Consider the following 22,834-nt stretch of genomic DNA (forward strand, 5'->3'; position numbering starts at 1 on the left):
GAGTGAGCCGGCTCTGTGCTGCAATTCTCCCTCTCCCTCCCTCCCTCTCTCTCTCTCTCTCTCTCTCTCTAAGTCTGTCCCAGACCGCTCTCACAGCACCCCCTTGCAGTACGTGTCAGGGAGCCTGCAGAGGAGGAGGAGGAAGAAGAGGAGGAGGAGGAGGAGAGGAGGCTGGTGCTATTCGGGCACCCTGCTCTGTGCCATGCCAGGACGACCCCACCGACGCCACCCACAGAAGGGCTGAGAGGATACCTAACCCGACGCAGCACCGTGCCAACACAAACCCAGAGAGAGGGAGGGAGAGAGATATAGAGAGAGAGAGAGAGGGAGAGGGAGAGGGAGAGGGAGAGAGAGAAGACTACCTTTACTGAAGAAAGAAAAACAAGGAAAGAAGTAAAGAGCGAGTGATCGACCGAAAAAGCAGAGGAGCCGGAGAAGAAGAAAAAAAGGTCAATAATAACAATAAAGGTTTGACTGAGCTGCCTCTCTCTCCCCACTCAGTGGCACAAGAAAGAGAGACGGACAGAGAGAGAGGGATAGAGAGAGAGAGGGATAGAGAGAGAGAGGGATAGAGAGAGAGAGGGATAGAGAGGGATAGAGAGGGATAGAGAGGGAGAGAGAGAGAGAGAGAGAGAGAGAGAGAGAGAGAGAGAGAGAGAGAGAGAGAGAGAGAGAGAGAGAGAGAGAGAGAGAGAGAGAGAGAGAGAGAGAGAGAGAACCAGAAGAGGTGGCGGAGGAAACAAAAGATAAGGAGAGATGACGGACTGAAACGATAAGAGGATGAGGTGAGTGATTTACGGATCGGGAGAGGAGAAACAGCTCAGGAGGAGCAGTCACACACACACGCTTGTACATGACACATACATCCTTTACACACACACACACACGCATGCGCGTGCGCACACACATTTGCACGTGACACAGACAGGTAATTTGCAGGGCAGTGATATAGTTGATTGTGGAGCCCATTAGCCCAGTGGACTGCAGTGTGGTGATCCGTCTGTGTCAAACAGAAGAGCTCTCATTTGGAGACTCAATAGACGCACCAGACCCCCATTACATGCATTATCTATGAGACCCATTTTAATGAGCAGCCAGGAAGGAAGGACCTGCATTCTTTTTTATACACACATGCAGAGGGCAATGTATTGGGCAAGTACGGAAGGTCAAATTGTTTATGTAAATATAGTCATCAAGTGACTGTAAATATCTATGAGTTATCTGATAAGAGGCACGTGTGTGTGTGTGTGTGTGTGTGTGTGTGTGTGTGTGTGTGTGTGTGTGTGTGTGTGTGTGCATCTGTGCGAGTGTGTGTGTGCAGGGTGTCCAGAGTGTGAGCGTGTGTCTGTCTGTGTACATGGACGTGGGTGTCTGTTAGTGGATGTTGTTTTTGTTGACACCAGCCACAGGGAGGTGCTGGTCATAGAAGTAGGCTGTACCTTTGATCTGTACATGGACCAGGCCTTCCGGGACAAGTATATCAAATACCAACCACTGCTCAGTGTGATTGCTGACCTTGGGTATAGGTGTAGAATGTAGATATAGTGTATTTGTATTTGTAAGTCTTGGCCATGTATACAAATGCACCATGACCGGTCTGAGAATTGCTGCAATGTCTAAAAGAAAAGCCAAACAAATAGCCAAATATTGCTCTGCCTCAGCTATTATTGGCAGCTTAGCCACATGGAGAAGGAGGTGCTATGTGTACCCTTATTAAGTGTTCAGTGCTGCTTGGCCCGATACATTTGATTCCCTGTTTATGTAATATAATTTGTGGAATCAAATAAAGTATTCAAATGTGTGTGTGTGTGTGTGTGTGTGTGTGTGTGTGTGTGTGTGTGTGTGTCTGTGTGTGTGTGTGTGTGTGCGCGCGTGTGCGTGTGTGTGTGTGTGTCTCGTGGACGTTTCTGGAAAGAGACGCGTGTAATGGAGCTACTAATGTGGCACAGAAGTGCTTCAACACATACTGCACACACCTCCCAACCTGAAGACACTCCTGTCTCCTGGCATTCCTGCCCAGGCATCTGGGGACAGTGTGCATGTGTGTGTGTCTGTTAGTGTGTGTGTGTGTGTGTGTTCAGTCGGGTCTCACTGCAGTATTTCCGAGCTCCCTGCTGGCAGGGCTTCCAGCTCGTTGGCCCACAGAATGACTGAGTTCCTTGTAAATGAAAGCGGGGTATCTGTCCAGCTCCAGCACAGGACAGCCCTTTAGTGTAGCCCGTCCCCATGTAGGAGAGGAGGGGGGTGTAGCCCGTCCCCGTGTAGGAGAGGAGGGGGGTGTAGCCCGTCCCCGTGTAGGAGAGGAGGGGGGTGTAGCCCGTCCCCATGTAGGAGAGGAGGGGGGTGTAGCCCGTCCCCGTGTAGGAGAGGAGGGGGGTGTAGCCCGTCCCCATGTAGGAGAGGAGGGGGGTGTAGCCCGTCCCCGTGTAGGAGAGGTGGGGGGGAAATACTTAGCGTTCCCTCCATTCATAACCACTAGGGTCTGTGGGAACCGCACGGGTCGTACATCATCCCGGTGTCCTGAGGAGTTCCTTGTGCTGAAAGTGTTTTGTCCGCCTATCATACAGGCTTCAGACGCCCGCCGTGCTTTGGTCATTTTAAGGGGGTGTTCCCAAAACCAGCGAAATGGCAGAGATTAAAAATCGACCCATAAATGGTATTACGGTCATAACTATTCACGACACACGCGCGTGTCCCCCGGCTAAACGCTTTTAGAGACATTATTAGAAAGCCAGAACAGTCACAGGATGTCGTCCTGCCTGATGCAGTTCCTCCTGTTTTATTTTGCACAATGTTGACATGCAATGGAAATCTCAAAGCCAGGCAGGGATATATGGCCTTGCATTGAAATATAGAGCTTATATAAACGAAGAAGGCGTTCCTTTTTCCTTGAAAAGACCTTCTCGCTGTTTTTAATCAAGTGCGTTAGGAAGGGAGGGACAGCGAACGTAGAAATGATGGGTCACAGCATACAGAGGACAGACACAGATACGACCAGCCGGCTTCTTCTCCAACTCGTTCTCTGTTGTAGAACCTATTTTGATTTTTAATCTACTTCAAATCAGACCTCAATTTGAAGACTGAGCTTCGAACAGGCCGATTAAAGCCGTTCATTGTTCGTCAAGCACTGATCGGCATTAGACTAAAAGACATAACTAAAAGAACAAAACAGGAATCGAACGCTGTTTAATTTGTTTCCCCATCAACCTTAAAATCATTCACCTATAAGCAACTAGAAATGTCACCTAATTCATTGTCTAATTCTTCTCTCTGTCTCTCCAATTAATCCCCCACGTTGCGTTTCCACATCTCATCGTCGTCATCCAGAGCCCTCGCCATGCCTGCTGGCTGTGCTCCGCTGCCCTGCCTGGTTCTGCTCCTCCTGTCGGGGATCCTGGGGGGACGGGTCCGGTCCATCTGTCCCTCCGTGTGCTCCTGCAGCCGGGGACACCGGGTGGTGGACTGCTCCTCCCGGGGCCTCACCAAGCTGCCCCCCGGGCTCCAGCACAACATCAGATCCCTCAACCTCTCTTTCAACAGGTGGGTGGTGAGGTCCGCTACGGGGCTTTGGGGTCGGGTGGTGCCCCTCTGCTTCACAGGTCGGAAGGTCAGATTAGGTTTTTTGTGTGTGTAATAGGTGGCAAGAGGTTTTAGTTAGCCAGGTGAAGCGGTCCACTATGCGACTGTGATGGTCCCAATGGTGGCACCATCTAAAATTAATAATGGTGCCGTACGTCGGTTTCCATCTGAAAACTATGATGGTCAATATGAGGGCTCTTTGTTTCATAAGAAACTATGATAACAATAATGTAATGAAAACTATGATGGTCAATATGAGGGCTCTTCGTTTCAAAAGAAACTATGATAACAATAATGTAATGAAAACTATGATGGTCAATATGAGGGCTCTTCGTTTCAAAAGAAACTATGATAACAATAACGTAATTAAAACTATGATGGTCAATATGAGGGCTCTTCGTTTCATAAGAAACTATGATAACAATAACGTAATTAAAACTATGATGGTCAATATGAGGGCTCTTCGTTTCAAAAGAAACTATGATAACAATAATGTAATGAAAACTATGATGGTCAATATGAGGGCTCTTTGTTTCATAAGAAACTATGATAACAATAATGTAATGAAAACTATGATGGTCAATATGAGGGCTCTTCATTTCAAAAGAAACTATGATAACAATAACGTAATTAAAACTATGATGGTCAATATGAGGGCTCTTCGTTTCAAAAGAAACTATGATAACAATAACGTAATTAAAACTATGATGGTCAATATGAGGGCTCTTTGTTTCATAAGAAACTATGATAACAATAACGTAATTAAAACTATGATGGTCAATATGAGGGCTCTTCGTTTCAAAAGAAACTATGATAACAATAATGTAATGAAAACTATGATGGTCAATATGAGGGCTCTTCGTTTCAAAAGAAACTATGATAACAATAACGTAATTAAAACTATGATGGTCAATATGAGGGCTCTTCGTTTCATAAGAAACTATGATAACAATAACGTAATTAAAACTATGATGGTCAATATGAGGGCTCTTCGTTTCAAAAGAAACTATGATAACAATAATGTAATGAAAACTATGATGGTCAATATGAGGGCTCTTTGTTTCATAAGAAACTATGATAACAATAATGTAATGAAAACTATGATGGTCAATATGAGGGCTCTTCATTTCAAAAGAAACTATGATAACAATAACGTAATTAAAACTATGATGGTCAATATGAGGGCTCTTCGTTTCAAAAGAAACTATGATAACAATAACGTAATTAAAACTATGATGGTCAATATGAGGGCTCTTCGTTTCATAAGAAACTATGATAACAATAACGTAATTAAAACTATGATGGTCAATATGAGGGCTCTTCGTTTCAAAAGAAACTATGATAACAATAATGTAATGAAAACTATGATGGTCAATATGAGGGCTCTTCATTTCATAAGAAACTCAAGTGTCTTAGGTCTCCCAGAATATAGCAAAATGGCTCATCTCATTGACCTGTCAAATAAACAAATGTGCAACCCTCTATCAATTATTGCCTTCCGGGCAATGTTTAGAGACCCCTGCAGCTAAAAACACTACGTATAAATTCTCATCCATTCGTGCCATCAATAAAGGAAGCAGGAGGAGGTAGCTTTGAGGCAGGCGGGTGGGGGGATGGTTGTAGTTGCTTATTTAGCTGTTATTATCTGATCTTGTGACCATGTACATCATATGTCTGTCTATGTTCTTCTTGTTTATATATATGTTTACTGTGTTTTTTGGAGTTTCGTAGTTATCTGCTGTAACATGAATCTCCCAGTTTGGGACATGCTAATAAACTCGACTCGCCTCTGGTTCTCCCGGCAGCTTGCGAGGTGTGGACAGCCAGCTCAGCCACTACGCCCACCTGAGGACCCTGGACCTGTCTTACAACCGCCTGGAGCGGCTGCCCTCGGCGCTGCCCAAGTCCCTGTGGGAGCTCCGCGCGGCGGGGAACGAGCTGCGGTCGCTGGACAAGAACGACACGGCCTACCACTGGAACCTGAGGGCCCTGGACCTGTCGGACAACGAGCTGGAGCGGGTGGTGTTCATCAACAACACGCTGCCCAGCCTCCACGCCCTCAACCTGAGTCACAACCGCTTCTGGACCCTTCCCACCAACATGCCGCACAACCTGGAGACCATCGACTTGTCCCACAACTACCTGGTGCAGATCCTGCCGGGCTCGCTGGACCGCCTGCCCGGGCTGTCGCGGCTCTACCTCCACGCCAACCGCTTCTCCTGGCTGTCGGAGGGGGTTTTCGACAGGCTGACGGGCCTCGAGGCGATGACCCTCGGGGACAACCCCTGGGCGTGCGAGGACGAGGAGAACATAACAAAGCTCGTGGAGTGGGCGGAGCACACCCGCGCCGTCATCTCGGGCTGCCCCTGTTACACGAGACCGACGTGCGGGCAGGCCCATCTGGCGACGCCCGGGGGGGAATGGCACTTTGCTTCGTACACGGAGGCGCCGCTCGGGGCGGACGCGCGAGACGAGGACGACTACGGCGGGCCGTCTGAAAGGACTGCGGACGCCGCCACCTCCGGGCACCAGGCAAAATCCGCGCTGGTCGAGACGGGGTTGTACGGGGGAGAACGAGGAGGGGGCGCGAACGGATCCGGGGAGCGAGCGGTGTTGGTCTGGACGCCGTCCACGTCCTTTTACAGGCCGTCCGCGCGCACAAGCACGACCGCGCGGCCGCACTCCGCTGCCAAGAAGCCCGGCGTGGGAAAGGCGCGGAGCCGAGGACACGGCCTCCTGACCCAGATCCCACTGACGGTCGCCTTGAATATTTTAGTCACGGTGGCAGCCTTCAACGCCTTCTGAAAGCACCCCGATGACTAGAGACGTCACCAGACTGATGCTGTACACTAAATGGATTATTTTGAAAACCGAATGTCACGACCAAGAATGATAAAACACACTCCTAGCTCCACTGGTACCATTTAATTTCTTTTTTTAAACTCTCTCGGCTGTAACTGCCTACAATCATCGCCATCATGATGTGCATTTCTCTGTCGTCTTCCAACTAGCTGGCCATCTACAAAGTGCAATATGACAATGAATTTCCAACCCATACATATATCTAGACGAATGTACTGTATACACGTACATAAACAGACAAAATACTCAAAAAATACTCCGATACACTAATTTGTGGTTGGTGTGGTAACGTGAATGCTCTCAAATCTCAGTAAATTGCTTGTCCATTGTCAGACGCTGCTGTATTTTATGATTTCTTTGAGATAAAAAGTAAGAAAATCCATTTGGAATTGGCTGGGATGGAGTCTATGTTCTGAAGTAACCTTTTTTTCCACAAGTGATCGGCATCACGCGGGTGGAATGGTTGATGTTGTGAATCTTTAGTGGTTGTGATGAAGATGTCTACACTCACACCAAAAATACTCAATTAGTGTCCATTATGTTTGCATTGGTGTCTCCATTGTGGTTGCATTGGTGTTTCCATTGTATTTGAATTACCGATTACAAACGCATCAGAACTTAAGAGAAAGAACCTGTCAAAGGGGCTAATGACATGCCTTCAGCAGCAGTCTGCTTCCACCCAGATAGACTGCATTCATACGGATAGACTGCATTCATACGGATAGACTGCATCCACCCGGATAGACTGCATCCATACGGATAGACTGCATCCATACGGATAGACTGCATTCATACAGATAGACTGCATTCATACGGATAGACTGCATTCATACGGATAGACTGCATTCATACAGATAGACTGCATCCACCCAGATAGACTTAATTCATACAGATAGACTGCATCCATACGGATAGACTGCATTCATACGGATAGACTGCATTCATACAGATAGACTGCATCCTAGGGCTGGGCGATATGGCCAAAAACGTTATCGCGATAAAATTATAAAATTATTTTCATATAACTCGATATCGATAATTATCGTCGATATAATGTCCGTCAAGTTTAATTAACTTATTATGCCCGGCACCGATGGACGGGCTATTAATAGACTTGTTTTGCTGCTGTGAATGTCTCGAGAGTCGAGTTGATGTCGTCACGTTAGCAGTTAGCCAAAGCAAGCGGAGTATCTCATGACAATGTACTAAAAATGACCCTAAAATACTCTGTTCCGCCCAATTCATTGCAACGACGTCCACCGTATACCCCACACTACTATAACAGTTACCCTCAGAATTCAAAACACACACCAACTCGGCAGGTAACCTGTAAAATAGCGCCGTGCAAGCTAATTAGCCCTAGCCAGCCTCGTTTACGAGCGGAGTATCTAATGACAATGTACTAAAAATGACCCTAAAATACTCTGTTCCGCCCAATTCATTGCAACAACGTCCACCGTATACCCCACACTACTATAACAGTTACCCTCAGAATTCAAAACACACACCAACTCGGCAGGTAAACTGTAAAATAGCGCCGTGCAAGCTAATTAGCCCTAGCCAGCCTTGTTTACTGAGTCCTACCTCCGCGTCTCCTTCCGGGTCTCCTTCCGCTATCGGCCATCTCCTTCACTGATTGGTTGTTAGTGCGTGTGCTCATATCCAAGCTTGGAAAATCGATATATCGAAACTTTGCGACCACGTTTCATGTTTATTTCGAGGAAATAATTTATCGCGATAGTTATCGTTTTATCGCCCAGCCCTACTGCATCCATACGGATAGACTGCATTCATACAGATAGACTGCACTGCATCCACCTGGATATACTTAATTCATACAGATAGACTGCATCCATACGGATAGACTGCATTCAGGGAGCGAAATTAACTTTGACTCACCGGCCAGTGGCGGGTAGATGGGAAGAATCTACCCGCCAAGCATATTTCTTACCAGCCATTTTTTTTTATAAAATATATATATTATATAATCATACTTGTAGTTGTCTTATCTGCGAGACATCGCCACCACGCAACAAGTCAAAATGCTCGCTATCTGCAAACAGCTCCACTGTCTGTGTGTATACTCGAGTAGCCTCCAGCTCCAGCAAGGATTCTCCGGCGCTGCAGCTGGACCCTATTGGTATAACGTTACTGTGCTTTGGTCAAATCACATTCAGCATGCCCTCAGCTAGAATACGCATTGAATCAATGTTATAAGACATTGATATCAGGAGCTATCTGTAGCTACTGCTAGCCCGCTATATAACGTTACTTAAGACAACGCCTCAGTGAACTATTTAGTTTACTGGGACATATAGAGCTAACGTGAGCTAACGAGCCAGCTCGCTCTCGCTGCCACTTCTTCCGGAGCAGAAGAAGAGCGTGTAGCGGATGTCACGTTGGTAAACAAGCCAACAAGATGACGTGCCGTGAGAGACAGGGTTGCCAAAAACTGCGACTGTCGTAAAACCAAAACACACCACAGATTTTTTATTTTTACATGACTATTTGGTACCCGCCACACGGCGGGCAGACCTCTCACTGGCACTCGCCAAACGTAAAAACTGACCGCCAATGGCGCTTGGCGGGCTCCAATTTCACCCCGACTGCATTCATACAGATAGACTGCTTTCCCTCAGATAAGATTGCATTCATTACGGACCGTTCAGTTATAAATAGATAAACAGACTATCCAACTATAAATAAGCACAGAATATGTAACTGCAAGACAGTGGTTAGCCTACAACATGTGGGGTCATCTCCAGACTATTCTATCGGCCTATCCGTGCCCCAGTCATTCCTAAAACTACAAATCTTTCTGCTGCAACATGAACTGGCTGCAAAATGATTGCACATCCTGTTAATATATCACACCTACTGATCCGTCAACAGCAGCCTAACCCTGTGTCCCAGTGAATAATAAAGCTAGGCCTACAACAGCACATATCGAGGAGCTTACCTGCCTGTTGATTGATGGAGCCGTGTCATTGGCTTCAAATTCCATAGGATAGTTTTCATTCTCAGTCTAACAGATGGGTCTGGCAACGCACAGTCCGGTAGTGATTATTTGGTTGAAGATATGCCTACTGATAAAGGCTGCTAACAATAATTATCCTGCCAGGTGGAAAATAAATAAAACCCTTGTAGGCTACATATTAACAGAACGCATAGGCCATGGTTTTGGAAATGTTATCCGAATATAATAAATGTCCTCACTTGGTCACAGATCCTATCACAGTGTGTCAGAGCAGAGGACATCACAGTCTGTCAGAGCTAGAGAGGACATCACAGTCTGTCAGAGAGGAGGACATCACAGTCTGTCAGAGAGGACGACATCACAGTCTGTCAGAGAGGAGGACATCACAGTCTGTCAGAGAGGAGGACATCACAGTCTGTCAGAGAGGAGGACATCACAGTCTGTCAGAGAGGAGGACATCACAGTCTGTCAGAGCTAGAGGACATCACAACAGGTAAAGCTCCACTGCACCCATGTTCGCTGGGAAGGCTAGGCTATACGAAACTTTGTGACATTTAATTGAATACATCTTCATGCTACTGACCTCCATGTTAAAATGCCGTTGGCAGACCTGGTATAACATTAATCACAGTTTGCACAGGCGCTCATTCTTCTTTCACCTGACAAACCTTGCACTGCAGAGAAAAGTCCACAGGAATCGATGGCACTCCCACTGCAATATATCTAATATACGTTTCAAGAGTTCCCAAAGCATTTAAAGAGTTCCCAAAGCATTTAAAGAGATCCCAACGCATTTAAAGAGATCCCAATTGATTGATTCTTGCCTTAATTTCTATTTTTGATATGTATTTATTCTAAAGACAATACACTAAAGAGACACTGTCTTCACTTACATTATTCAACTTATTATTAAATCCTATGTTTCGGTCGTCCAATGTTCATCCTACCAGAAGAGCAGGCCTACTAGCAGAGTAAGACTAATAGTCTTACTCTGCTAACAGAGCAGGCCTACAATACCAGCAGAGCAGCCTACTAGAAGAGAAGGCCTACAGTACCAGCAGAGCAGCCTACTAGAAGAGAAGGCCTACAGTACCAGCAGAGCAGGCCTACAGTACCAGCAGAGCAGCCTACTAGAAGAGAAGGCCTACAGTACCAGCAGAGCAGGCCTACCAGCAGAGCAGGCCTACAGTACCAGCAGAGCAGCCTACTAGAAGAGAAGGCCTACAGTACCAGCAGAGCAGCCTACCAGCAGAGCAGGCCTACAGTACCAGCAGAGCAGCCTACTAGAAGAGAAGGCCTACAGTACCAGCAGAGCAGCCTACTAGAAGAGCAGGCCTACAGTACCAGCAGAGCAGCCTACTAGAAGAGAAGGCCTACAGTACCAGCAGAGCAGGCCTACAGTACCAGCAGAGCAGCCTACTAGAAGAGAAGGCCTACAGTACCAGCAGAGCAGCCTACTAGAAGAGAAGGTCTACCAGGAGAGCAGGCTACCAGCAGAGCAGCCTACCAGAAGAGCAGCCTACCAGCAGAGCAGCCTACCAGCAGAGCAGCCTACCAGCAGAGCAGGCCTACCAGAAGAGCAGGCCTACCAGCAGAGCAGCCTACCAGAAGAGCAGCCTACCAGCAGAGCAGGCCTACCAGCAGAGCAGCCTACCAGCAGAGCAGCCTACCAGAAGAGCAGCCTACCAGAAGAGCAGCCTACCAGCAGAGCAGCCTACCAGCAGAGCAGCCTACCAGAAGAGCAGCCTACCAGCAGAGCAGCCTACCAGCAGAGCAGCCTACCAGCCTACCAGCAGAGCAGCCTACCAGCAGAGCAGGCTACCAGCAGAGCAGCCTACCAGCAGAGCAGCCTACCAGCAGAGCAGGCCACCAGAAGAGCAGGCCTACCAGAAGAGCAGGCCTACCAGCAGAGCAGGCCTACCAGCAGAGCAGCCTACCAGCAGAGCAGCCTACCAGCAGAGCAGCCTACAAGAAGAGCAGGCCACCAGAAGAGAGCTCACTCTTGCGTACGGTTAGTCATAAGCTCAATTTGATATATATGAATGCATCTCGTTAGACAGCAGGAAACATCAAGCAAAAGTATGCAGGTCTCCTCATCAGTCCACAACACCAATTGTTATAATTGCATCTATTCTTACTATAGAAAAATTACCATCTAACGGACGCAAACCCGGATGGTGTGCGTTCGCTAGCTTTCACACTGACAAAAGCAGACGGCACTGTCCCAATGCGGATGCTTTCTTTCCACAGTGTGAATCGGGTATGAAATGCAACGACGCGTGGCGTATAAATTGAAACCCACCTAGAGAGGGCCACAAACTGGATATGCGATATGGATGAAATCCAAGTACCTTTCACTGAAAGAAGAAGAAATCTTTAAACAAAGCTCAGCCTTGCCTCAAACCAAAGGGTAGACGTGGTGTGTGTACACCGAGGCCCGGCTCAGCTGGAACTAAAAGGCCATGATGTGTGGTCCAGGGAGGTGTTCGTACCTGACTGCACAGTCAATAGGCCCGCTCCCTCAGAGGCCTGCTTAACACTCAACACCGTCTCCTTGCACGCCGGTACCACTTAGTCCAGAGTTCAGCCCCGTGGAATGGACCGAGGTCGCCCGCAGATTCACGCGTGGCGGTCAGATTTGTAATTTCTCTCTATAATGTTCAAGGGTAATCTCCGGGGAGAAGGGAGTCAAGGCCGACTGCCAGAGCCGATGCTCCGACTCGCCACTAGATGGAGCAACTGCAGCCACCTAGGGGATAACTGAGTGCAGTGTATGTTTACATGCATGACAGCAATCTCACTATTGACCTTGTTCCAAAACATATTCTGTTTAAGCTATTTACATGAGTTGCTTATGGAACTATCCAACTCTGTTCACATGCAAACTATACTATGTTTGTTTCTGACTCAAAGTGTGTGTGTGTGTGAGAGAGAGAGAGAGAGAGAGAGAGAGAGAGAGAGGAGAGAGAGAGGAGAGAGAGAGGAGAGAGAGAGGAGAGAGAGAGGAGAGAGAGGAGAGAGAGAGAGAGAGAGAGAGAGAGAGAGAGAGAGAGAGAGAGAGAGAGAGAGAGATGAGAAAGGGGCAAGAGAGAGAAAGAGCTGGTAGTGTGTGTGAGAGAGAGAAAGGGGGGGGGGGGTGAGTCCTCAGCCCTTGTGTGGGTGAATGTAACAAGTTCCTAACGTTTTCTTTCCCCTATTATTTCATGCACACTTTATTCATTGTTTTAAATTATTATTTTCTTTTACGTTATTTTGTGCATCACTCTGTTTTGAATTTGATGCCAATTTGCAATGCATGAGGGTCATCCTTTTGTGTTAAATGGCTGCATAAACCAAGCATTTGTTGACTCTCATGATGATAAGAGTATTAAAACTTGGAACTTGAAAAAGATCTGTTTAAGGTAGATAAAAAAATTATGTGATTAATTTGCGATTAATCGCGAGTTAACTATGAACAATAATGCGATTAATCAGATTAATATTTTAATCGATTGACAGCACTAGAAATGAGACATTACATCTTAAATAACAGCAGGTGATTTGGTCATTTATGATTCAAGGCAGGTTTTCGGCTCATGGAAGCGGCATGGAAGAAAATAGCACCATGCTGAGCGGCGCTGACGCTCCGGAGAGCTCGGGTGTCTGGCTGATGCAGCTGCTGATGGCGGCTTTAATCTGCGTGGCGGTTTAACGCCTCACTCCTGTGACCATGGAGGGTAAAAGTTTAACACCAGTCCTGAACTGAACCTTTCCTGTGTGTCTGATGAGGGGTATATATGCACACAACACACATTTCCTATTCAGGGTATCTGCAGGTTTCAACAAGTTACATTTAAGACCCATTTTAAGACCACTTAGAGCTGCATGTAATACCAATTCCATGACCGTACTAGCAAAAAAAACATAGTGACACTGAACTGGCGGTTCACTTGTGCGCCAAATTTAATATAAATAAACCTTCGTAGGCTTTCCCTTTCAGAAAAGAAAGGAAGTCAAATTCAGGGTATATCTGCAGGGTGTTAAAAAGTGTTCTTCAAAGTCTGTTCATCTTTTACTGTCACACTCTCTCCCTGTGCTTGAAATCAATAAAGTGTGTTAAAGCTACAAGGGAATCGCCTCACAAGTCATTTCTGATGTTCTGTACAACCTCGTCGGGGCAGGTCTGCGCACGGCTGAGCATTTTAATTTCCAGAATGAACAGGGAAGTAAAGGGCTTCAGCAGAGGCTTAGATGGTGTTTTGTCCTCGGATCAGTTTCCTCTGTTCAGTTTTGGTTTGTTATGTTTGTTTCTGACTCAAAGTGTGTGTGTGTGTGAGTGAGTGAGTGAGTGAGTGAGTGAGTGAGTGAGTGAGTGAGTGAGTGAGTGAGTGAGTGAGTGAGTGAGTGAGTGAGTGAGTGAGAGAGATGAGGAAGGAACAAGAGAGAATAAGAGAGCTGGGAGAGTGTGTGTGTGAGCGAGAAAGGGGGGGCGGGGGTGTGAGTCCTCAGCCCTTGTGTGGGTGAATGTAACAAGTTCCTAACGTTTTCTTTCCCCTATTATTTCATGCACACTTTATTCGTTGTTTTAAATAATTATTTTCTTTTAAGTTATTTTGTGCATCACTCTGTTTTGAATTTGATGCAAATTTGCAATGCATGAGGGTCATCCTTTTGTGTTAAATGGCTGCATAAAGCAAGCATTTGTTGACTCTCATGTTGATAAGAGTATTAAAACTTGGAACTTGAAAAAGATCTGTTTAAGGTAGATAAAAAAGAAAATGCGATGAATCGCGAGTTAACTATGGACAATCATGCGATTAATCAGATTAAATATTTTAATCGATTGACAGCACTAGAAATTAGACATTACATCTTAAATTACAGCGGGTGATTTGGTCATTTATGATTCAAGGCAGGTTTTCGGCTCAAAATGTGAATCAAACAAAAGCGAATCTACCAGTGAACCAGCATCATGCATTATGGAGATGACATTTTTACAAATGTATGGCTGAACATTTACCAGGGCTGTGTACACATCTTGTGCTCGCCAATACTAAACACGTTTTCACATCAGCTATTTAAAGTGCTGTTGAGGAAACCAATTCGTATTTCCACAGAATAGCACACAACGTGAAAACACCCATAATTATGCAAATGATGCAGCTCGTCGTCATGCGACTCTCAAAACAGACCCTCCTTTCAGTTTATGAGTGATATAAAGAGGCCCGCCTTTTTGTTTAGAGTCAGTGAGCTCAAAAGAAGAAAGAGGAAGCCGACGTTTGGGGCAACATCTACATCCAAGCTTAGAACATTCAGCACGTACCCAGGAACAGGTGAGCCTTCAAAATATTATCTACACTACCTACTAAATATGTCTCTACTACTGTGCACTCAACACTGCAGGCGCACAAGTTTCAACACTGTTTGATGAACATTGTTACTCAGCTGAAAGAGTTGTACTGCTGACTTGTCGTACAGAACTTGTAAGTCACTTTGGATAAAAGCATCAGCTAATTGACTAAATGTAAAAATTTACTTCTATAATGATGTCTTGATTTATTAGCACTCATCCACTTCGCAAACGGACTCGAGGCAAGGACTTTAACAATCCCACGTGAGAGCTGCCGTTTCGCACAGGAAATGTAGGGCTGTCCTCGAGTGAACACGTTCGGAATCTAATAGTCGTGAAACGGCGTCAACTAATGGAGTTGATTTCAATCGACACACGAGTAGAATTGTGTTTCCCCTGTATGCAATCGTGCAGAGGGGCCTCTTTGAATCTTTCTAATTAAGATATCGATGTGCTGCAAAAAGGTTTAGTGTTAGTGGGAGGCTACTCTCTTTGACTAACAGTGACAGTGTAACGTTAAGGGGTAACAGTGAGTGTAAAGTTAAGGGGTGGCACTAAAGCCCGTGCTGCTGAAAACCCCAGAAAGAAACGCTTGTTCCTCTTGAACGAGGTAGACCTCCGCGTCCAGACAGAGATAAACGTTTGTTCCTCTCGATCGAGGTACACCTTCGCGTCCAGACAGAGAGAAACGCTTGTTCCTCTTGAACAAGGTACACCTCCGTGTCCAGACAGAGAGAAACATTTGTTCCTCTTGAACAAGGTACACCTCCGTGTCCAGACAGAGAGAAACGTTTGTTCCTCTTGAACGAGGTAGACCTCCGCGTCCAGACAGAGAGAAACGTTTGTTCCTCTTGAACAAGGTACACCTCCGCGTCCAGACAGAGAGAAACGTTTGTTCCTCTTGAACGAGGTAGACCTCCGCGTCCAGACAGAGAGAAACGTTTGTTCCTCTTCAACGAGGTACACCTTCGCGTCCAGACAGAGAGAAACGTTTGTTCCTCTTCAACGAGGTACACCGCTGCGTCCAGACAGAGAGAAAGCCAGAACACAACTCATGGCTGTGAGATAATGAGCAGGTGATGAGGCAGTTTAGAGCTACAACAATCTACTACACTCAGACAACTTAAGGTTGATGGAAGCCTAATGAGCACGGCGTGTGTGTGTGTGTGTGTGTGTGTGTGCGTGTGCGTGTGTGTGTGTGTGTGTCTTTCTCCTCTCAGGTGGAAAATCAAGTCACTATGTATCGTCAGTGCTGGACGGGACTCATGGCGGTGTTGCTGATCATGATGATAACGCAGATGTCGGTCGTGGACAGCATGACAGCATGATTTGGCTAAAAATGTTAACTCACTTACGAATAACGAAAATGTTAACTCATGGTTGAAAAACATGGGAGATTGGGTGAGCAGTGCTGCCTCTCCGGCGAGCTCCGGTGTCTGGCTGATGCAGCTGCTGATGGCGGCTTTAATCTGCGTGGCGGTTTAACGCCTCACTCCTGTGACCATGGAGGGTCAAAGTTTAACACCAGTCCTGAACTGAACCTTTCCTGTGTGTCTGATGAGGGGTATATATGTTATATATGCACACAACACACATTTCCTATTCAGGGTATCTGCAGGGTTCAACAAGTTACATTTAAGACCCTTTTAAGACCACTTAATACCAATTCCATGACCGTACTAGCAAAAATAACTAGGCTTTCCCTTCCAGAAAAGAAAGGAAGTCAAATGCAGGGCATATCTGCGGGGTGTTAAAAAGTATTCTTCAAAGTCTGTTCATCTTTTGCTGTCACACTCTCTCCCTGTGCTTGAAATCAATAAAGCGTGTTAAAGCTACAAGGGAATCGCCTCACAAGTCATTTCTGATGTTCTGTACAACCTCGTCGGGGCAGGTCTGCGCACGGCTGAGCATTTTAATTTCCAGAATGAACAGGGAAGTAAAGGGCTTCAGCAGAGGCTTAGATGGTGTTTTGTCCTCGGATCAGTTTCCTCTGTTCAGTTTTGGTTTAGAAACGGAGGTGAGAAAAATCTAACTTCATTATTTTTAGAAATAAGAACAAAAACATTTCAGACGGAACCAAGATTTGTATCAATAACAATGAACTTGCACAAGTTTCATCAGTGAAATTCTTAGGTGTCAATATCGATGAGAAACTGCTTTAAGAATCACTGTGAAATTGTTTGCAAGAAGGTTATGGGCATTATAAAAAGGGTTAAAAACCAATTAAAAAAGAGCACATTACTAACTTTGTATTACAATTTAATTTATCCTCACATCTCTTACTGCAATATAATTTGGGCCAGCACTTACCCATCTTACTTACAAACAATCCATAGAGCTCAGAAATCCTTTGTAAGAATTGCAACCAACTCTTCTTATTTAGCCCCAACCAAACCATTATTTAAACAACTGCAACTACTCACAATTTATGAGGTCAACAAGTACCAAACAGGGGTTCTTATGTACAAAGTGATTGGTCTTCCTTCATCTTTGCCAAATTCTTTTCAAAGTTATTTTGAGTTTAATTCTCATTATCATGCACATTTCACAAGAAGAAACAAAGACTTACGCATTCCTTTCTGTAGGACCTCTGTTGCCTAATTCTCATTTGTTTATCAAGATGCAGTGATGTGGAATGTTATACAAAATCTAACAGAAACATGTTCCACTTTAAATATATTTAAAAGTAAGCTTAAAAAAGAACTACAGCTCCTGTAGTCTGTAGTATCCATGTGATACTTTTTGCCATAATGTGGGGGGGGGGGGGGGGGGGGGTATCTTTTGTGTAGTTATCCTATATAGGTTTAAGAGGGGAGGTCGCTTTTTTTTACCTTTCCTGCACATTTTAACTGTTCTTCTTTTACTTATTTTATTCCAGAATGTATGTTTATAAGTGCAAATAACAATAAACAATAAAAAAGCGTAACAGTGACGTGGAAATCTGATTACACTGATGGTCATCAGAAATTAACAGTTGTATTCCTCTTGAAAAGATCACATACCGGTAGTCTCAGAAAAAGACACCTTTCTGAAAATGTGGCATCCTTACCTAGAGTATATAGGTGCATCACTTGATACACCATAGGGATCTGACCGTTTCTGGTTAACCAGTGGCCTCTTTACAGCAGAATGTCTCTGTGTTTCTGGTTAACCAGTAGGCCTCTTTACAGCAGAATGTCTCTGTGTTTCTGGTTAACCAGTAGCCTCTTTACAGCAGAATGTCTCAGTGTTTCTGGTTAACCAGTAGCCTCTTTACAGCAGAGTGTCTCTCTGTGTTTCTGGTTAACCAGTAGCCTCTTTACAGCAGAATGTCTCTGTGTTTAAGTCTGTAATAGGAAAGACGGACAGAGAAAAGGGACCGGTCTGTCCCTCAGCAGGTAAAGCCCGTTCTGGTTCTCAATGCTTTTCGTAGCTAGTAATGTATGGCAGGTCTTACCTGCGAGCCACGTAGTAGAAGACAGGGTTGCCGGTCTTGGACGTGCCCGCCTGGTAGAATATATTAAGCGTCTTCAGGGCTTTGAACTCCTCTTTCTCGTGGACCTGGTGCCTGGAGGACACAGAATACGACCCACAAAGCTCAAGAACCATAGCGACTTCTGTTGTATTTACAGTGTAAATAACTTGGGGCTGGTTCAAACATTAGAACAAAGGTTCAAACATTCCAATTCAAACTAATTAGACGTGGCTTGATGTACTTTAACTGCTTTAACCCTTTCACTACCGAAGGTTAACTTTTCACTACCACACTAGACGGTTAACCTTCGGTAGTGTGGTAGTGAAAGGGTTAACTGTCTGTGGTGTGGTAGTGAAAGGGTTAAAGCAGTTAAAGTACATAAAGCCACATTTAAATAGTTTGAATTGGAATGTTTGAACCAAGGGTAATGTTTGAAAGGGTTAAACATCTGTGGTGTGGTAGTGAAAGGGTTAACCTTCGGTAGTGTGGTAGTGAAAGGGTTAACCGCATGTAGTGGTAGTGAAAGGGTTAACCTCCGGTAGTGTGGTGGTGAAAGGGTTAACCGTCAGTAGTGAAAGGGTTAAGACTCTTGTCTTACAGTATACATGTGAAAGAAACCGGTGGTGGTTTTCAATGTATGTGATGTATAGATTGGGGGGAGATGACCGCATCTAAAGGGGCCCGGGTCAGAGAGGTCGAAATGTGCATGGCTTGCCTTAGCAGACGGTGGTGGAACGCTCGGTTCAGAGGCAGGAGCCAGCAGAATGTTTAGCAGCCAGCCGAATGTTTTGAATTCCCCAGTACATCAACATTGATAACAGCAGGCACAAGGCACAGAGAGCGGAGAGAGGTTCATCATTAATGAAACAGTAATGAAACGTTTAGAATGTGTGTCTAAAGGTTAAACGCGGTTGTCATGGCAGCGGCACCTGACAACCAGAAGAGGGGCGGGCCGTCGTTGCTATGGCGAGAATATAGAAAAGCAAGTTCCTTCCGGGTGTAAGCCAGACCAAGATCGACTAAGGGCAGACTACGATCCGACTATGACTGAGATCACACACAAGAGACTCCCTCCTCTCATCACAGAAAGGGGGGGGGGGGGGGAGGAAGGAGGCCACATCATCATTAGCTTCGGCTAACACAAGGATGGTTCCGGTTGACGACCAGGCCTGACCACTATTGGACTGAATAGCAGAAGGACGATAGACTGAACACACCGAAAGATCATTAGAATAGATCTTACAAGGACCATTCGAATTGGTTCCCATCTGATTGTGAGGTTTCCGTTTATGAAAATAAACAACGCTTCTCCTTGTAAGGTATTACGCTGTGTCGAGTGTCGAATTCTTACGAAGGTGGAGAATTACTACGGTTGCGGATTGCACGAACGGGGAGAGAGAAGGATTGTACAGCCAGTATATGAGACGTCAGGATCATTAAAATTACACAACGCAGAGAGAGTGGTTGGAAGACGTGATACTGGCCGATTGATCAGAATCTAACAGTTGGTGCGCGTTTGGACCCGGATTTGCAGAGATAAGAACAACGGAAACAGACTTTTCAATGCGGTGACGAGGGAACAACAGCCATCATGGACTCAAGCCAAGTCGGCAAGCGAGGCCAGCCAACCATGGGAGAGAGTCGATTCGAGCGGCCATGAGGAGCGAGCAAACAGTGGCTGGAGAAAGAATGTGAGTTCACTTGCACGCACATGGTTGTTTGATCTTTAAGCCAAATAAAAACGAACAATAGTGCATCTGTGAACATATTTAGTTGACACAGAGAGAACGCCAGCTGTAATAATATGATGAAGACAAACAGAGATATGAATGAGTGATCTGGCGGGAGGGAGTGATGTGTATTACAGAGAGAGGCAGAGCGGCACGGTTTTTGTTTTGAAACCCAAGGGTCTTATCTTTAGACAAGAAAAACAGTGCTCAGAGCACAGAAGCCACTGTGCAGAATGGTATGAGCGAGATGAGAAGAGAGGCAGGCTGCACGGTTGTGGTTTTGGGAGTGTAAATGCGAGATAAGGAGAGGGGGGGATGCTGAACCAGACGAAAAATTGTTATGGCGGGACTGTCGTCATGACAGGAGGAAAGTCGAAAGGAGATTTACCAGTGTGTATTATGTCCGATCAGGCAAGAGTATTAGTCTGAGATAGCGTCCCCTAATAGGTACAAAAGCCATTAGGCACAGAGACAAGATGGCCGCAAAGAGCCACGAGGAGGATGAGCGAGATAAGATGAGGAAATGTCAACATATGCACCGAGACAAGATGGCCGTGAGCTCCACGAGGAGATAAGAACAGGAACAAGAAACAGAGTGACACGTCAGCTGAAATACTCTAGACTGAGTTTGGCCGCCATCTAGGGGGGGCAGTGGGATAATGCAGGCACATTTTTGAAGATAGGTCTGTACTACCCTCTAGTGGAGGGGGGGGTAGTGAAGGGGAGGTTATCAGGAAGATGACAGTGATTCCATAGGTCTCTACTACCACCTAGTGGCGGGGTGGGGGAGTGACTCCAGATTGAGTACAAAAAGGGTGCTATTTTTATAGTAATACTAGTGTTTCCAGTTAGGAGAGTTTAATTTAATTAAGGAGTTTAATTTTTTCAAATTACCAACTGCTTGTGGGTATACACGGTGGTGTATGTGAGAACTTTGTAAAGGAACTCAAAGTGTTTAGAATAGAGCGACGGACAGCTCCAGAGCAACGGACTGCTCCGTGTGTAGTATAGAGCGACGGGACAGCTCCAGGGCGACGGAAACGGCCCCGTGTAGGGTAGAGCGACGGGACAGCTTCAGGGCGACGGAAACGGCCCCGTGTAGGGTAGAGCAACGGACAGCTCCAGGGCGACGAAACTGCCCCGTTTAGGAGAGAGCGACGGACTGCTCTGTTGTATGTTAGAGCGACTGCTCTGTTGTATGTTATTAATATGATAATATTGATATACAGGTTAATTAAATAGTTTAATTATACAATGAATTAGATAAGGACTGCACAGAGAGATGAGGTGCAGTTTAATTAAATAGGTTAATTATGAAATAAGAGGGAGTTCAATTTCCAGTTGCACCTTCTCACACCTGATAAATAGGCAAGAGTTTTCAGGACACGTCACCAGAAGATCTGGCGCGCGCCGGGGGCCAACCTGGGACGAAGATAGGGCGCGGGAGTGGGTATCGGTAGCTGCTGGTGTCACGACGGAAGACGACAAACAGGGAACCGCCCTGTAGGACAGATAATAGGTGTTGAGAAGGTGGTAGACTAATAGATAACAATAGCGCCATTGGGCTGTAGGACACTCACACCGTCCAACGGTCTGAAAGGGCGTGGCCATGGCAGGGGCTTGCAGAGGAAAAATATATAGAGAACTGGAGATGACAGTGTGGAGCGAGCTGCAGGCCCAAAGCCACGGTAGACTAATAGAAAACACAAGGGACAGTCGAGTGTGCAGAGGACTGCTGGTGTTGTTTTTCTGCTTTCAGGGTCTGGAGATAACCGACGGCGGTGGAGACGGCCAACGGGGCGGAGTCCAGCGGTCGCAGGCAGTGTTGCCCAGGGGAGAACGAGGCGGACATCGGAGGGGGCTTTCCTGCGGAGACGCTGTTTTGAGGCGTTTGGAACAGAAGAATGAGTCATGGACAAACAGGAGATCGAGAGACGAGACAACAGCGAGAAGTCCTGTGTTCATTGATAATAATTGATAGGAGTATGAGATATAAAATAAACCTGATGGAGGTTTCATATATAAGATATATGTATAGAAGGATATATATATAGAAGGTAGATAAGGGGGAATAAAACAACAAGACAGAATTATTGGGGAGCAGACAAAGGAGCCCTAATTGTTATGAGTCGTTGGATGTTGTTGGTTTTGGTGGTCTGTTTCGGTTCCCTTTGTGCACAAAGGGGGGCGCAAACAGACATCAGACAGCAAGATCACTGGCTTGACCGTGGGCCGTCTTCATTTCTTGTGCACGAGAGATGAGGTTGGTTTGCTTCAACCACAGTCTATTTTTGGGATAATTAATTGAAAAACCAAATAATGATTTATGATTCTGAAGGTTGATTAAGAATCAAAGGGGGGAATGAAAGAAACCGGTGGTGGTTTTCAATGTATGTGATGTATAGATTGGGGGAGATGACCGCATCTAAAGGGGCCCGGGTCAGAGAGGTCGAAATGTGCATGGCTTGCCTTAGCAGACGTGGTGGAACGCTCGGTTCAGAGGCAGGAGCCAGCAGAATGTTTAGCAGCCAGCCGAATGTTTTGAATTCCCCAGTACATCAACATTGATAACAGCAGGCACAAGGCACAGAGAGCGGGGAGAGGTTCATCATTAATGAAACAGTAATGATACGTTTAGAATGTGTGTCTAAAGGTTAAACGCGGTTGTCATGGCAGCGGCACCTGACAACCAGAAGAGGGGCGGGCCGTCATTGCTATGGCGAGAATATAGAAAAGCAAGTTCCTTCCGGGTGTAAGCCAGACCAAGAGCGACTAAGGGCAGACTACGATCTGACTAGGACTGAGATCACACAGAAGAGACTCCCTCCTCTCATCACAGAGAGGGGGGGGGGGGGGGGAAGGAAGGAAGGAGGCCACATCATCATTAGCTTCGGCTAACACGA

At 45.9% G+C, this 22,834-nt stretch overlaps 2 protein-coding genes across 3 annotated transcripts in view; one reads left to right on the forward strand and one right to left on the reverse strand.

The window, feature by feature from the left end:
* Nucleotides 1-22,834, reverse strand: part of nf1a (neurofibromin 1a) — a 255,630-nt gene that overhangs the window by 80,272 nt on the left and 152,524 nt on the right. For both annotated transcript variants that reach the window (XM_084328075.1, XM_084328074.1), the window contains exon 35: nt 18,184-18,294. In XM_084328075.1, the coding sequence (XP_084184201.1) occupies nt 18,184-18,294 (111 nt within the window). The remainder of the gene's footprint in view (nt 1-18,183; nt 18,295-22,834) is intronic.
* omg (oligodendrocyte myelin glycoprotein) lies at nt 667-6,384 on the forward strand (the record flags this gene model as incomplete). Its single annotated transcript, XM_084327868.1, has 3 exons — nt 667-785; nt 3,328-3,540; nt 5,385-6,384. Exons 1-3 carry the CDS (start codon nt 781-783, stop codon nt 6,382-6,384), a joined length of 1,218 nt encoding a protein of 405 aa, XP_084183994.1. The 5' UTR covers nt 667-780.

Source organism: Notolepis coatsorum (genome assembly GCF_963971535.1).
Source record: "Notolepis coatsorum genome assembly, chromosome: 1".
Lineage (NCBI taxonomy): Eukaryota > Metazoa > Chordata > Actinopteri > Aulopiformes > Paralepididae > Notolepis > Notolepis coatsorum.